This window comes from Acinonyx jubatus, chromosome B1 (assembly GCF_027475565.1).
Source record: "Acinonyx jubatus isolate Ajub_Pintada_27869175 chromosome B1, VMU_Ajub_asm_v1.0, whole genome shotgun sequence".
In the NCBI taxonomy this organism is placed as follows: Eukaryota; Metazoa; Chordata; class Mammalia; order Carnivora; family Felidae; genus Acinonyx; species Acinonyx jubatus.
Genome location: NC_069382.1, coordinates 157,365,737 through 157,383,963, shown reverse-complemented (window position 1 = coordinate 157,383,963; position 18,227 = coordinate 157,365,737). Strand labels below are relative to the sequence as shown.

The 18,227-nt window shown below is 36.9% G+C and overlaps 1 protein-coding gene across 1 annotated transcript; it reads left to right on the top strand.

The window, feature by feature from the left end:
- The first annotated feature begins 270 nt into the window (after nucleotides 1-270).
- Nucleotides 271-17,096, top strand: EXOC1L (exocyst complex component 1 like). Its single transcript, XM_027057084.2, has 3 exons — nucleotides 271-1,001; nucleotides 10,713-10,843; nucleotides 16,702-17,096. The coding sequence occupies exons 1-3, from the start codon at nucleotides 881-883 to the stop codon at nucleotides 16,966-16,968; spliced, it is 519 nt and encodes a 172-aa protein (XP_026912885.1). The 5' UTR covers nucleotides 271-880; the 3' UTR covers nucleotides 16,969-17,096.
- The last annotated feature ends 1,131 nt before the right edge of the window (nucleotides 17,097-18,227 follow it).

The following is an 18,227-nucleotide window of genomic DNA, read 5'->3' as shown; positions in this document are numbered from 1 at the left end:
CTTCTCCCATAGCGCTTCCTCTGATACTTTCCAGGTACAGATATCTTTTCTATGTTCCTTTTTCTTCTGTGCCATTTATCACTTTTAAACATTCATGATAATTATTTGGTGTACTCATCTCAATTAGATTATGAGCTCCTTGGGGACAGAAAATCCACCTTCCCAAGAAACAAACAGAAAGCTTTGTCCCAGCAGATACCTAGTACATTTTTCTTTGTGAGTAGGAGAATGAACAACATTAAAGTGAGCCCATTGAAAAAATAATTTGGACCCAGGAGTTGGTGCTGACTTTCGCGGAAGCAAAGGTCTGGATGAATTGCAGGAGGGGAGAGGAGGGGAAGGGACTTGTTGGAAGTGTCAGGAGCAAGCACTGATGCTTTGTCTCCTGCCGATGACAGCAAAGTTCTTAATGGAAGATGATCCCAATCAATAGGGCCAGACAGCTGATTTATATAATGGAATCAAGCTGAAGCAGTGGTCTTCCTCTGCAGAGTGATGTGAAAGGGAAAAGGCTACTAGACGAGAATAACCAAGGGACTCCACAAGTACAGCTGCTGGTGTTCAGAAATGTGTTCCCCATCAGCAAACCACAGGAGAGCTCCAGAGAGCAGCCTACTTCAGCCTGGATGCTGAGGAGGGACGGTGGGGTGAGTGTTGCTGCTGGATTTTGGCTGCAGCTGCCGCTGCCGCTGTCGTTGGGCACGCACCGCAGTGAGGGGTCTGACCGCATAGACTGTTCTGCGGAGCCTGGGTCTGGCCAGGAATGAGAAGTTAAAGGGCGAGGGCTGGGAGGAGCAAACCCAAACAAGAAATCTAGGGAGCAAAAGGAGAGAAAGGGTGATCTCGAGCCAAGACATCAGGCCAAGTGGAACTGGAGGCAATGTCATCATTGGTAAAGGAGGACTTGGAGAAGAAACTGTTTAAGCCACTCTCCCAGAATCTGTACGAGTTTATTGAAATAGAGTTCTCCGTCCAGGACAGGTATTACCTCTGTGTGTCAGGTAATCTATTCTTTCTGTGATCACTTCAAAATGTAAATAACCCCAAGGTGCCTGGGTGGTAGAGGGACATTTCTGTGTTTGTTTTCCTGTAAATTAACAGCACGTGTATCTTCTGATGATAGAGCTTAACTAACTATGCCAAGTTTAGGAATTTGGATGCCACAGAATTTTGTTTTCAGTGCTAAAATGGAAGACAGAAAAATAATATCGTATCAAGAATATTTTGATTAATTGTTCAGAATGAAAGTGGGTTTGTGTTTTCCTGATTTGATTATTTTGTCTCCAATCTTTTATTTAATTCACTTGCATGGTATGCAATCTTAATGTGTAAGAGCTCATCTTAAAAAATTCAACAGAGAGCTTTCTGTATATTTTTAAATACATTGGAAAATTGAGTTATACAGCTCTATTTCCAACCAGTCTGGACAACTAGGATTCTCCTTTTTCATGCTAGGAAAAGAAAAGACCTTAATTTTACTTCCTGGTAGTTTATTTTGAAAGGAGTTTTAAAAATCCTTTCTCTTCTAGGAAGTATGCTCACAGAAATAATACTCTAATCGTAGAAATTAGTTCATGAAGATGGAACTGTAAGGATAAGGGGCTGCTCTCTAACTATTTAAAATATGGATTTTTCCCCTGTGTTTTTAAAATTCACAAAAATTGTCCAAATGTGGGAATAGGCTTTTGCACTTAATTATGATTTGCTTAACCTGTAATGATTATGCTGAATTTAGACAGAAATGCTTGTGCCATCATCAAACTTAATGTACAGCATTCCCTTTTCCCAATCCCTGTCTTTTAATACTTTTCAGGGGCTTAGGAGGAAAGAGCTCAGAAACTCTAAGTGTTCATTATGGACTTTCTTTTTTTAAGGCACACACCTCAGTATTTTCAGAAAACAACTTATAATTCTTTTCCTGATAATTGCCTCAGAAGGACTCTCTAAAGTTGTCAAGACGGAGTACTCTGAGGGAAGTAGAACAGATGTAAATGAAGTGCTAAGAATTTTTTTTTTAATTCTATCATTCCTAATAAGAACAATATTTACTCAATAATAAGAATACTAATATTTATCTAACACTTTACTTAGCATAGTTTGCTGTATAAATACAAAGTTTGGGGACTTGGCATATCAGCAAGGTAAAAAATTTAATTGGCCAGGAAAAAGAAAGAAATCAAATTATGGAAGAAAAGTCAAGTGAAATAATTTTAGAAACTGTATCGTACCCATGAAATCACTATATCTTAAAGCATTTTGACTTACTATATTAGAGAAGATGCTTATTCCAACATTAATATTTAGTAATTGTATTCCTACTATGATCTTCTTTATAAAGTTAATTACCCATCATGTATCATTAGCATACACGTAATTTTAAGGCAAACTTATAAAAATAAAATAATCATAACAACGTATCTAACTTACCAGATATATCTTAATTCCTCCCTGCAACCATATAATAAACTGAATTTATTCAATCTGGCATGAAAAAAAAATCCCCTAGAATTAAATTTTGAAAATGGATAATGTCTTTTCTTTCTGTTGTCATTGAGTTCTAGGAAAAATACCGTGGGCTGGGGTTAACTGCTGGTTTTTGTGTTTTTTGTTTTTTTCTCCATAAGTGACATGAATCCTTTTAACAAGGATCAGAAGGTCAAGGGATTAGCATTGTTAACATGGGTGAAGGCACCCTCTTTAGGGTTCAATTTTCTCATCTGGCAAATGACCAAGTAAAGGAGGTGATCACTTTTATTAGCAAAATTCAATGACTCTCCTGTGTAAGAAGAAAAAAAAAAAACACCCACCACAAGGTCCTCTCAGATGTGAAGAGAAACAATATTGTGATATTTCACATAAAAGTTAAGATTATTAGTCATATTTGTTCACTAGTTTTTCATAACTCTCCTCTATATCACATCCATCAATCTGAGAGCATTTTCCCTAAGTATAATATCTATTTATGACCATTTCAAATACATACAGGCAGAATGGTAATCTAAAGTGAAGACCAACGATGATTGATAGACTTTAATCTTTGACCCTGCTTTACTCAGAAAATTTCTATCGATATGAATCAAACAGGTCATATCACAATTATTGAGGCAGGTAAGTCCAGATCTTGGCCACCTTCACAGAGTAGAAACACTCATAGTTATAATTTTCTCTTTACATCCTATAATCTAGCAGTTCTTTGATTCTTTGCAAGAATCAAAGGCTAGAGTAGCTGAATTCCATCATGCATTTTTCAAACTAAAGAAGATATGTTTCAAAAAGTTACATTTTCTTTTTCTTTTCTTTTTTTTAATTTTTTTTAATGTTTATTTATTTTTGAGACAGAGAGAGACAGAGCATGAACGGGGGAGGGTCAGAGAGAGAGGGAGACACAGAATCTGAAGCAGGCTCCAGGCTCTGAGCTGGCAGCACAGAGCCTGACGTGGGGCTCTAACTAATAGACCGCGAGATCATGACCTGAGCCGAAGTCGGACGCTTAACTGACTGAGCCACCCAGGCTTCCCAAAAAGTTACATTTTCTATATACCTGATCAGAATCTGTCTTTTGGAGGGTCTTACAACCAGATGATTGTAATTTACTGTTATCTTGATCTTTTACCCAATTGGTGTAAAAAATCAGATGTCATGAACCAAATCTCCCTCTGTGTATTTTGTCAGGATTCTCATTGAGGATTTACTGGCACCTCAGAGTTTGTAAGGTCATTTCTCCTTGGGATTAGCTTCCCCTAGCCTAGAACATCATTATCCACATCAGTTAAAAGCAGCACTTCTTATGGAGGAGGGAGGAACCTATAATATGCAGGCACTAGAAAGGGATAAGTCACTTGTGCAATGGTGAGTGCAAATGAATTAAAGAACTTTTGAAGGACTTGAAAGAGTATATAGAGCTTTTGCCATAATTGAATGGGAAGGGCGTGGTAGAATGGATCCTGGAATGCTTGGAGTCAGTCAGATCTGGTATAAAACCTGACTCTACTTTGCCCACCTGCCAGCTGTGAAATTCGGGGCAAGATAATTAACCTCCCTGGTGTCAGTGTTGACATCTCTGAAATGGAAATAATAACACCTACATATGCACATAGTACTCTCTTATTAAATCCTAACTAGGAAAAAACAAACGTGATAAACTATGCTCCAAAGAAACAAAATAAAAGGTAGGGTTACATTTTTTAAATATACAGAAAAATATATTTACTGTGAAAATGTATGCTGAGATATAGTTATATAAATGGTCTATGCTATAAATAAATACTTTAATAAAAATAAAATACATACTAAACATGTATAAGTATTGTATTTAATATATAATGAAGAATATATATTATATATTTTATAAATAAAAATTATATACATATTCAGATACAAATTATTTCAAGTATTCCTATATACTTAGAAAAACATTTTCATTCATAAATACTAATTTGAAAATAAATGTCATTTTCTAGATATGAAAACAGTGTGTATAAGTTCTCTATACATACTACATTTTAATGTTAGAACAGAACTTCTCTGTGAACCAGAGAATCTAACAATTTTGTCAAGCCATTGACAACAAGAATGGTGACAATTAGACTGTTAAATAAGAATAAATTAACAAGAAAAAACCAAAATATTAGAGACTGCGTGGCTTATAAACAACATTTATTTCTCACAGTTCTAGGAACTGGGAAGTCTAAGATCATGGCACCAGTAGATTCAGTGTCTGGTGAGGAACTACTTCCTCAGAGACCACCATCTTCCCCGTAGCCTTACATGGTGGACAGGGCAAGGGATCTTTCTGAAGTCTTTTTGTAAGGGTTCTAGTGCCAAATCACCTCCCAACGTTTCTGTCTCCTAATACCGTCATCCTGGGGGTTAGGATTTCAAAAATGAATTTGGGGGAACACAAACTTTCAATCTATAGTACTCAGTAGAGCCCCAAAAATGATTTTATTAAAATATTTCTAGGAAAAACATTATTTGAAAGTTGCTTTTTTAATGAAATCAATAATAGCATTCTCAACAACCCCAAGACATCATCAATATATTGAGACATTTTCACTGAGACTTCTATCTTTTATCTTGTGGTAGTTTTTTCGTATTACTTAATTTCAATGATGGAAACAATTATGTGATACTAGGATTGTAAAATAACAGTCATTTGTTTATTTAAAGTGTTTCTGTGCAGCTTAATCGTGAGCTACTGTTTTTCTTCTATCCTGTAAAATTATATTGGTTCAATTAGCCAACGTTCTTTCCATTTAGCCTTATAAATGATAGTGACTATTTTACCATAGTAATAGAGGCAGTTATTCATGGAAGTGTTTATTTTGAAATTAACAGTGAAAATAAATGATTGGCATGAAGTTAAGATCGTAATTCTGAAAATGCTAAACTAAAATAGTAATATTGAAACAAGTTATTCTGAAGTTCTCTGGGTCTCTAGATATTACTCACTAAATCATAATTACATAATGGCACCTCTGATGTTACTAAAACCAACTCTGTAACATTTTGACTATATAAACACATTTCTGTTTTAAGACAATGTGATAAGTTTCCACTTTGCCACTGCATTAATGTGGATATGGCCATTTAATTTTAGCCAGCAGCAGAGCACAAGTATGGAAATTAAGGATTGGGTCCACTCCAGCCTGAGTAGACTTCTTTGACTCTTGGCTGAACACAGTTTCTGGAGCCTCCTAGACTCCAGAGGAGGCTACTTTTGCCAAATTAAGTAGTCTGTACTGTCTCTCTGCTGCATCATTGTATCAAAAGGTTAACTTTTAAAGATGCTTATTTTCTTTGTTAGTGGGATAGTAACCGTTAATGTAAGAAAACTTAATAACCAACAGATTCTACCTTCTCAACATCTCTTTTCATTCTTTACAGAACTGCCCAAGAAAACTTTCTAGAATTTAAAGCTCAGCCTATTTACCTAAAATCCTTCAGTGACGTCCCTCCCCCCAAGTTTCCCCTCCACACACAGAGCTCTCAGATTAACATTTGAACGCCTTAGCTTAGCATTCTAGACCCTTCTGGAACTCCCTCCTGCCTAACCTGCTTCCTACCACCTATCCACCCTCACACTTCATGCCAACATACCGGATATCTACCATGACTGAAAAGGGTCAAGTATTTCATGCTTTTGTACACATACTGTTCTAAAACTTCCTCTACCCCTTTCTTCATTCTCTTAACTCCCACTGCCCTGTACAACTCAGATTACCCCCTTCAAAAAGCTCTCCCTGACCCCACCAGTCGGATGAAGATGTCCCTTCTTGATTTTCCTGTATTACCTGGTCCATGTCTCATTCACGGCACTGTGATACTGTGTTTTCTTTCTAAGCCCCTACTCTCTGTAATCTCAGGGACAGCAGGAATGGTGCCTTATGGGAATTCATTTTTTCCATGCCTAGCACAGGGCTTTGCACAAAAGGGGCACTCAAATATTTATCAAAATAATGAGATGAATCAGTGACCCTATAGGCAATTGGCTAGTTATCAAAACATGTAGATGAGGCCCCGGAATTTGCTTCAAGTTACATTTTCATATAGTATCCAGTTATTTCTCTGCATAAGCATCCTCTCCCACACTCTAAATAGCAAGTGAGACAGCTAGCCAGAACAAGAACATTGTCCTTTGGTTCTGAGGTGCAGCCTTTGTCACAACAGACACAATGTCTTCCTGGTGGAAGGAACTGCCTCCATCATCTTGTCCTTAATAAGTATGACAGAATCAACTCTGCCTCCACTGCAACACACCATGCTAATGGCTTCTTTTCTAAGCCTTTCCTCTTCCCAAAGCTAACATCTAGATCAGTGGAAAGGGACCTTTCTAGAGCTGGAGAAATGTACATGGGCAGGAACCCACAAATTTTTGCACACCATTTGTTTTTTTGATGCCAGGTTCAGGTCTTCTGTTCTGGATCCTTTCCGGGACATGCCCCTCAATCACTCCCTTTATCCCCCAAAATACACGATCCCTACTCTTCCAAACTCTTGGAATATATGATCTAAATCATAGCCTTTAGTCTCTGTTTCTTGTTTTAATCCTACCTAACCCTGGAACTGGCACACAGTAAGCTCTCAGTATTAGTGCATGATGGAGATTCCTGCAAGTTGTCTCTGCCTTCACCATTCCAGAGAAACTGCCTTCAGGAAAGAAGTCAATGGCATTCCCCACACCAGATTCTGTGTCAGGTCTGAACTCTGCTTTACCCAACAAAATGACTTCACAGGATGATCTCCAATTTTTTAAATTCTCTGTCCTTATGATTTTCATAGCATTGCATTGTTGGGCTTGTCTCTTCCCACATCATCTTCTCAGACCTCTCTGCTGGCACGTTTTTCTTCTCTGCTCTGTCTCCCTTCTTTGCTCTTTTCCCTATGAACTTGGTCTTGGAAACCTGTCCACACAGAAAAATTCCAAGTCTGTATCTCCATTCCTAAACTACAAACTTCCAGAGCACCTGGGTGGCTCAGTCAGTTAACCATCTGACTCTTGATTTCAGCTCAGGTCATGATCTTAGGGTTCATGAGTTTGAGCCCCACGTCAGGCTCTGCACTGACAGTGCTGAGCCTGCTTGAGATTCCCTCTCTCTCCCCCTCTCTCTGCCCTTCCCCTGCTCATGTGCATGCTTTCTCTCACTCTCAAAAATAAATAAGTTTAATAAAAAAAAATAATAAAGATGTTGCCTAAACTATAAACTTCCATCTCCTTCTTTTCTGAGATAGTTTATGGACACCTCATCTGTATGTCAAAACTAAACTTAGTATTCTGCCCAACCAGCTCACCCTCCATACTTCCCTGTTTTGGTTTCCATCAGGTGTTGTCAGTGCCTCGTTTGAAATCTTACTCAGGTGTGCCATGTCTATTTCCATTACCCACATCCTGTGCCCAGATTACAACAACAGTCTCTTACACGAAATGAAACACTTTTAACAATTACAATTACTGCAAACCATCTATGTCCATCCATCTATGTCCTTTATATACTTTATCTTAAATTATTACACCCTGTGAGTTTGTAGAACTCTGATGTCTACTTTCCAACATGAGCAATGGAGGTTTAATCTCTCCAGTCTCCAGACATGAAGTCATTCACTCAGACCACACTGTAAAGAGTGGCATCATGATTCGCATCAAAAATATCTAAAGCCAGAGCCCACTAAGTCTTGATGCCTTTTCCAGGGACCTCTAGTCCCTCCTTCTTTTCTTCTTCAATGTATCTTGTGCATTGCTGCTTCCAGATAATACTCCTTTAATGGGGGCACCACTGTACTAGCCTCCTGTTCAAGGAGAAAAGAGACTTATGAATGTGTATAACTGTATGAGCTTTCACTGAAAACCTGACAGAGTGCCCTCTTCTTAGATTTGTCAACCTGCTCAGACTCCCCTCTCTAGAGGACTGAACTCACTCAGCAGCTCTAAGCTCAACTGGTTCCCTTAATTTCAGTATCATTTGCACCCTCAGAGGATGACTACCCCCTTCCCCAGCCCCAGTTCTGGAGCCCTCGCTGCCCAGGCCAGCATCACAACACTTCCACCAGGCAGAGGATTCAGATACCGCAAGTCCTCAGTGGTTTCTGTCCCTTTTCAAATCCATAGATTTTCAAAACATTTTCACAATCTTCTCAGACTAGTTAATCCTATTGCTCACCATATCCTAATACCAACCAATCTATACACTCCACTTTCTCTAATCCTACCTGGTGATGTTTAGTTTCTATTGTCCATTCATTTCCTCATGCTGTCCTTCACCTATAAACACCTTCAAGTATCATCTCTGCCTTCCCAGATAGGACCAATTTTAAATCCTGTATCAAATTCTATTTCTCCCATAACTATAGTTATTGTTTGTATATAAACCATAACTATAATTATATAGTACATATAGTATATAGTTATATAACTATATAGTTATATAGTTATAGTTTCTCCCTTAACTATTCCAATCCTCCCCCTTCTCAGAACTCCTGTTGAACATATATAGTCTGCTGTACATTGCTTATCTATCATTATGATTATATCACAATGTATTGCTTTATATCTTCTTAACTAGGAGGGCATGCCAAAGTGGCACTTTCCAGAACCAAAAGAGAGTTCCTTAAATACAAACTCCAGTCTCACTCTTAGAGGACAGAACCAGCTTGCAACTTTCTAAGATGTCTAAATGACATCCGTCTTGAAAGAAGTTTATAGATATTCATTTCCCACAGCTACTTCTTTGTAATATACCTGTATACTTGGGGTGCCCTTGTGGCTCAGTTGGCTAAGCGTCTGACTCTTGATTTTGGCTCAGGTCATAATCTCACGGTTCATGAGTTCCAGCCTGGCATTGGGCTCTGCATTGACAGCGTGGAGCCTGCTTGGGATTCTCCCCCCACCCCCTCTGCCCCTTCCCTGCTCGCTTTCTCTATCTCTCAAAATAAATAAATAAACCTTTAAAAAGTTTAAAAAATAATATACCTGTATACCATTATAATATATATTTTATGTGCCTCATGTGTGTTAGCAGTCTAGAGGGCAGGAACCATATCTCATACTTGTATCCCTCTGGCATCTGTAATAACTCTATCAGGTAAATAGCAGGTACTCAGTAAATACTCCTTTCTTAACTCATTGATAATTTTCAATTCAGGAGTTCTAACATCAAATGTTGATTCTTCTAATGTATTGTTATGAGACCAAAGACAATGTTTTTAAGGCCAAGAAAGGATTTCCCTCATTTTTTTCCACAATTAAATAAGCAATGACTTTCCCATACCTTTCAAGGTATAATACTCAAACTTTCTGTCTTAATGGCACATTTTGAATGCTAACATTTGGAGACATGCTAGAGAAGACTAAAAATCTCAAACAATACGGGCACCTGGGTGGCTCAGTCAGTTAAGCATCTGACTTCGGCTCAGGTCATGATCTCGCGGTTTGTGAGTTTGATCCCTGCAAGTTTGAGCCCTGCATTGGGCTCTGTGCTGACAGCTCAGAGCCTGGAGCCTGCTTCAGATTCTGTGTCTCCTTCTTTCTTTGCCCCTCCCATGCTCATGCTGTGTCTCTATCTGTCAATAATAAACAAATGTTAAAAAAAATTTTTTTTAATCTCAAACAATTCCAAACAGGTCAACGGTACCTGGGATGCCCACACTTCTCCATCACAAGTCTCACATCAATTTTTTTTTCATTTTTTTTCACTGTAACTTTAAAAGAGAAGATACAAAGTAGTACTCGTATGGTCACTCTTCAACACTGCGTTGCTGTGTGAGCAGAACTGTTTGCTTTCCCGACCTCCCCACTCTCTCATATTGTTATAAATTAAAATTCCAATTTGTTCTGGTAAATACCTTGGCATTGACTGTATGCTAAAGCAAAGCCTCTTATTTCCTGCCAGGAGTCGAACCCCATTGTCCACCACAAAGCTCAGAGCTGAAAGCACATAGCTCAGTGCTCCATCTGACAGATATTACCACTGGCAGTCACAGCAGTCTATAGCCACAATTGTAGCAAAAATTAAATTAACATATGGAGCAAATTGGGCATACTCATGAAGGCTCAGATACATCAGGGTTCGTAATTGGGGTGCCGATATAGCATAGGCTCAAACTCATATGAAAAGGAGATACATAAATACCAAAAAAGTATTAAAAGTATAACTTGATGAATAATTTATTGTCTTCTAAGAGTTTATGTAAACTGAGTGTTTTTTTCTGTCCTACAGTGACCAAAAATGAAGAAGTAAAAATAATTATGGTGAAACACTACAGAATAGGCTTAGATGAAAAATATGAAGTAACAAAAAAGTGGTCTTTGAACGATCTGCAGATGATTGATGGAAAAGAAGCAGATACTGTAAGTGTTATGTTTTGTAAGGGAGATGTGGGATCAATATGCCAGAAATCTTTATGTTCAATATCCTCTTTCATATTCTTGGCATGTACTAAGTGTTAAGATGACATATTGTTTTAAGTGGCTGGGTTATTTGGCTGGGATAATCTACTGGGTTTTTTTGTTCTGTTTTTCTGAGTTTAAGCTTGAATTTTTGTCTATTAAATTTAAAAACATCTTTCCCAAGGGCTTGTTAACAGGTTAAACACAATCTGCCAGTCAATCCTGAAACTTTAAATATTTGATGGTTTCACCCCACTCTCTCCCCACCCCAAGTTCCTCCATTAAATTTTGGGAATTCCTTTCTCATCTTCTTGAAACTGCTGTCGGTTAGCCACTTCATACTCCAGAAAAACCAATAACTCTTAGAAATCCTACAACCTTGGAGACAAAAGTGGGAAAATGGTGTATGTGCCCGTCTCTCCACGTGACCACTTAATAAGTGGTTTCCTATCAGTCTCTCCTTAAACTCTTCCACTGATGGGGAATGTGTTACCATTGAGGAAGTCCATTCAATTTCTGATTGCCATACTTGTTTTTAAATCTCCTACTATGTTTAACCAACATCCACTTCACTCTAACATCCATCCATCAGTCCTAGTTTAACCATTTGGAGCCACGTAGAGAAAATCGGATCCTCTTTTTACATAGCAGCCTTTCCAATATTTGAAGATAATTATAATGTTCCCTCAGGTTTTCTCTTTTCTAGGTTAAGTGTACCCATTTTATTCTTTAAATAACTTTCATATGAAAATCAAATAAGATAATATGACAGGACAATACAAATGCTAAGAGGTCATAGCATTGTTATTTTTACTCCCCCATGCCATTGCTTCAACACCCTTCACTACACTATTTTCTCTCCTCTGGAATGCTTCTGCTTTTCCAGAATTAAATACAATACTTTAGAACTAGTGTGACTAGTTTGTATTTCCTTTGATCTGAATTCTTTACTTCTATTAAACACTAATCTAAAACCTCAGTTCTTTTGTGCATGAGTTACTATTTAACCTGATCTGCCATACCCTCTACTTGCATAGAATAAAATTTAAATAAGGGTCCTTGATGATCTGGCCCCTTTATTTCTGGTCATTCCCCTTAAACTGTATACATCCACAGTGTTTAACCACTGACTCTTGAGGTTTATAATGCCCAGTCACCTCCATCTTTCACCCCATTCCCAGATTCCCCATTGGGTAAAGTCCTACTCATGCTTCCCTTCCTCCATTGCATTGTGGATGTAAATGTATTATAGACATAATTCTACAAACTGCAATTGTTGACTTACTGTATGTCCCCTCTGGATGGAAACCTCCTGAAAAACTGACACCATTACTTTTGTTTTTGGTTTTTTATCTTTTATCGTAGCCTTCTGCCTGATAGATAGTAAGCACTCAATAAGAATTTGTGTTTTTGGTGGATCAATTAGAATTTAAGCTTTTTTATTCTTAATCCTAGTAAATATTATATCCTTAGTTTGGCCTATTGTTCCCATCTATCAAATCTTTTAATACTTTTATTTTTTAATATTCACTGTAGTATGATGCAGTTTTTTTTTAAATGGGATTTTTGTTATAAAGCAATTACAATTAAATTTCAGTTGGTAAACAAATGTTCTAACGGAAGTTGAATTTATGGTGGTTAGAATGGTTTGTTTACTCTTGTGTCCCTCTGTTCTTTTTATTTTATTTTATTTCATTTTTTATTTTAATGCAGATTTAATGAGCACAATATTTAGGACTTCATTCAAGTCAATAATAAATACAATGAAGCAAGCAGAGCTAAGTGCCATCTGGGTAACCTCTGGGTAATTGAAAGGTTACTATTACCACACTTGTAGTACTGCTTAGTAAACTCACCAGATGCCAGGAACCACATGAAGGTCTTTTCATATATAATTTCACATAATCATCACAAAACGCCAATGAATTGGATTCTATTATTACATCCAATTTTTAGACGAGGAAAATGAAACTTAAAGAGATTAATTGACTTGCCCAAGGTCACAAAGCTATTCAGTCTTTTGTGGGTGGAGCCAGACTTTACCCAGAAATCTATTAACATGTCTTCTTTGTACTGCTTCTTTAATGTCTCTATGTATTCATATATTCACTCATTCCTTCACTCATTCATTCATTCATTCATTCATGGAGAATTTGTAGTATCCCAGGCTTTGCTAGGCTTTGAAGATAGTGGTGAAATAGACAGACATAAGCACTTAATTCTGCCTTCCTTACTTATTTACTTGATTATCTTGTCTGAATTCCTGAATTTTGCCCTCATGATCTTTACTGAAATCAATATATGCTATCTGTTATTACCCTGACGTCACCTAGGAATCAATCGTATTTTAAAAATTTGGTGTGTTTGGCATAACTTCTTGGCGAAAGCATGCTGGATTTCATTGCTTTTTTTCCTAAGTACTTACCTAGCATTTTTCTGATAATACATTCCACCTAAAAGTTCAATACTTAGGAAATAGTTAAGCATATTATTGCATATCAATAGCTGGAATGTCACACAGCCATTAAAAATCATGTTTCCACAAGAATGCCTCCGAACACAATTATTCACCACTGAATAAGTTTTTTAAAAGTCGGCCAAATACAAAACTTCTTTGTATTATTATCTCATTTCGCATATTTAGAATATTGCTTTTTTTCTTACATTTGTTTATTTTTGAGAGACAGAGAGAGACAGAGCACAAGTGGGGCAGGGCAGAGAGAAAAGGAAACACACGATCCAAAGCAGGCTCCAGGCTCTGAGCTGTGAACACAGAGCCCAACGCAGGGCTCGAATTCAAAAACCGTGAAATCATGACCTTAATCAAAGTCAGACGTTTAACCGACTGAGCCACCCAGCACTCCTAAAATATTGCATATTACTGAAAACTGAAATCTGAACTTTAAATTTGAATACAAAAAATACATACAGGTATATGTATGTGTGTGTGTATAGGTATATATGAAAGACACCAGTGCTTTAATAATAATTATCTCTGTGTGATAGGATTACATATTTTTAAAATTATTGTTTCTTCTTTATACTTTATGTACTTGCCAAAATTTCTATACTGCATTGAATTTTATCAGAAATCAATGTCAAGTTCACTAATCTAGTTTCAGGAATTAACTATCCCCACCTCATTTTTTTGCCCATTTTTCTTTCCTTTCTCTCAAATTCTCAAATATTGCTGATGTCATAATGACTCTACAAGCTTGGTTAGTGCCTGGGGTTTCATTCAGCAAGGCTGTCAACTTAGATTCCATAGAAACAGCTCACTGTGCTCTATTTTCTCCTCATGGCCTTAATTCCATCCCAATCTTGTTGATTCTTCCCTTTCCCATTGAAGATCATCATCTTTGATAGTGAACTAGATACAAAAGAGAAGCTGAGTGTTTCTAATTTTCTCACCCTTTATGACCTCAAACTACTGAACTGCCAGAAAAAAAAAAAAAACTATAATATCCACAGTGCAATTCTTTTAAAGATGAAATGAAAACATCCCAGGTGTTCTGGGAATTTTTACTTTCTCTCTCTTGGAATTGAATCCTCAGGAGTCAGCAGTTATTATATTTTTCTCAATAGCAATGGTACAGCTTTAAATAGAACAATTTTGAGCCAGAGAGTTGTCAACTTTAAAATGGAATGGAATTGAAATTGAAGTCAATTTATAAAGCAGAAATCAAAAGGACTGGGGATTTGGAGAGTGATGTGGTATAACAGGAGAGAGGATGGTGTAATAAAACATGGGGCTGGGTTGATTGAGATCTTGGTTCTTATCCTGGCTCTGCCAACAACTACACATGTGACCTGGGCTTCACTTCTCTGGAAACTATCATCCCAGCTATAAACAAGAGATCACTGAGTGGTCTATGAGACCCCCCTTTTGACTCTAGGATTCTATTGAAAGAAAGAACAAGAGAAGGGAGGGAGAGAGAAAGAGAGGGAAGGAGGGACTTATATTCTATGTACATGCCTGCTTAGGCTTCATTTATTAAGCTAAAGGAGAAAAGTAATCTCCTCTGAGTATCTTAAAAGCATAACCGGATATTTTCTACAAGATAAGGAGCAAACAATTCAGTAAGAAAACTATAAAGAGTGTGATTAGTAGCTGATAATGGAATGGGTGTGATTTTCTTTTATTGAGATTTCCTGCAGAAGTGTCTTTCAAGCTGCAATTATGACAGCCAGGAAAAGTTTTGCAAGGTGTGGTTAAGGAGAACAATGCATTTAAAATTACAGCACTTCTGTACATTCTTTTTTAAAAGCATTGGTTTTTGTTTTTTGTTTTTTGTTTTAATTAATGGTATAGGGATGCCTGGGTGGCTCAGTTGGGTAAGCATCCAACTTTGGCTCAGGTCATGATCTCATAGATCACGGGTTCAAGCCCCGTGTTGGGCTCTGTGCTGACAGCTAGAGCCTGGAGCTTCTTTGGATTTTGTGTCTCCCTCTCTCTCTGCCCATCCTACACTCACACTCTGTCTCTCTTTCTCTCTCTCAAAAATAAACGTTAAAAAAATTGTTTTAAAAAATTAATGGTATAAAGCAAGGTGGTATTAACACCAGTATCACAATTTGGGGTGGGGGGAGCAGGTTTGGGAAAGGGAAAGTCCTTATTATGTAATTTATATAATTAATCTTATGTAAAATTCATAGCAACCCTTTCTTAAATGAGCAAAAAAGTGAAGGTCAGGTCAGATCAGATAAGTACTTTGTCTATGGTTACATCACAGATTCAAAATGGTTATCTAACTTCAAAACTCATATTCTTTCTCCTGTCTCCTGCAAGAATTTTCCTACTTAAAAAAGAAATTGCCAAAATATAAGCTGTTTGTATGTAATATTTAGATACTAGATGGTAACTAATTATTAATAGTCTGCTTTGGTCTCTTTCTGCCTTCTTGTCATTCAAGGCATTGTTTACCTCCACTTCTCTTTTTGTCGGACTACTTCAAATCAGTTCAACACACATTTGTTGAGAACTTAGTAGTTGCCATGGCTAAGCACCAGGAACACAAAGATAAATAATTCAAAATGTCTGCCCTCAAAAAGAAGGGTTAGGCAGGTAATGAATATGAAAGCACTTAGTACACTGAAAAGCACATTATAAATGCAAGGTATTGTTGTTACTAATATTAGTAACAGTGGCAATTATTATTATTTTAACATATAGGACTTAGATGAGGTTTGATGTCCACTTTTTCTCAAAACACCTCCACTAGAAGTAGAGCAACAGTCTAGAGGCAGTTCATCAACAGAGGCAGTCTTGAGTAATTTCACAGTTTCAGTCAAATGATTTAATGATCCTTGCTATTAACTTCTAAGGTAATTCCTTGCTATTAACTTCAAAGTCAGCAAGTTGGTGATTTGTAGCATGCCAAAGGCTACTCTTGCCATCTTGTATTTCCCCCCTTCTACCATTGTAATGGCACAAGGGACCAACCTCCTAGTAAAGAAAAGGAGAATTTTTTTCTCCCCCCCCCCCACCTTAAATAAGTGGATTTATTCCCTTTTTCCATCCCTATCCATCCTCTCATCTTCCCTGGGAAGACTTGATAACTGTGCATTCTTGGACATGTTTTGTTTGGAAAATTGAAAAATCACAGATGCTTCCAGAGTAATCTTTCATATTGTTGTTTTTAGAAGAAATATGTTTAAAGCAGGTAGCTTTGGAAATCTCATTTGTAGATTTTAGAAATATGTTTGATACTGATACTTTATGATCAATAAGCATGTACAAGAGAACATGAGAGAATCCCCCAGGAAATCTAACTACTTTCCTGGCTACAAACAAAATCACATCTCTCTTTTTCCTCTAGGACAATCCATTTTTTGATCTGCACTTCAAGAAAGTGTACAGTTTGGAAGCATATAGTTGTGCTTCTAAATATGCCTTTGCTCGAACTGTGAATAAGCTGAATCATGCATATCTTAAGAAGGACTTGCAGATTGTGAACTTTGATTCTACTTACATTAATGATGATTCCATTTGGTCCTCAAACAATAAGGATTGCTTGGTTCTTATGAGAATATGCTTTTATGCTTTCAATCTAGTATGCTTATCCCTGTGTCCCCTGCCACTCTGAAGATATATACTATGTTCCTTCATCTGTATTCTATGAAAATGGTTCCCTAGATAAATACTGATAGTCATGATTTTGCTTTTCCCTTCATCAGTGACTATTATTTATATGAAAATAAAGTGATGCTTTGTGAATTGCAGTGGGATGTGTTTTAATGCAATCATTCAACATTTGGGACTTTTGCCTGTGTGTTGCTTGGTAACTTTGGAAGGAGTTGAATGATTTTGTCTATACCTCTATTTTACTAAAAGCATCAAAGTATCTTGAAAGGCCTAAATAAATGGAAAGACATTCATGTTCATGGATAGGAAAAATTAATATTGTAAAGATGTCTATACTACCCAAAGCAACTACAGATTCAGTGCCATCTCTATTATAATTCCAACAGCTTTTTTTTAGCAGAAATGGGCAAGTCAGTCCTCAAAATCATAGAATTGCAAGAGGGTCTGAATAGTCAAACAATCTTGAAACAGAGGTACAAAGCTGAAGGACTCACACCTCCTAATTTCAAAACTTATTACAAAGCTACAGTAATAAAAAATTGTGGAACTGGCATAAGGATAACCATATAGACCAATGGGATAGAATTGAGAATTCAAAAATAATCCAAACGTCTATGGTCAACTGATTTTTGATAAGGGTGTCAAATTCATTCAAAGAGGAAAGAATAATCTCTTCAACAAATGGTGCTAGATAACTGGATATCCCCAAGCAAGGAATGAAGCCCCTATCTTACAGCATACACAAAAGTCACCCTAAAATGGGTTAAAGACTTCAATGTAACACCTGCCACCATAAAATTCCTAGAAGAAAATATAGGAGTAAATTTTCAGGACCTTGGATTTGGCAAGGTCTTACACTATCAAAAGTATGAGTAACAGAAGAAAAAAATTGATTGGATTCATCAAAATTGTTTTTTACCAAAGGACATTATCAAGAAAATGAAAAACCAAAAAATGGGAGAAAATATTTGCAAATCATATACCTGATAACAGTTTAATAACCAGAATATATAAATAACTCCTGCAACTCAGTATCAAAAAGACAAACAACCCAACTTAAAAATGGCTCAAATAGACATTTCTCCAAAGAAGATATACAGTAAGCATAAGAAAAGATACTCAACATCATTAGCTACAGGGAAATACAAATTAAAACCACAATGAGATACCACTTCGCACCTACTAGGATGACTTTCAAAACAAAAAACAGAAAACAAGTATTGTTAAAGATGTGGAGGATCGGTGCCCTCAATGTAAAAT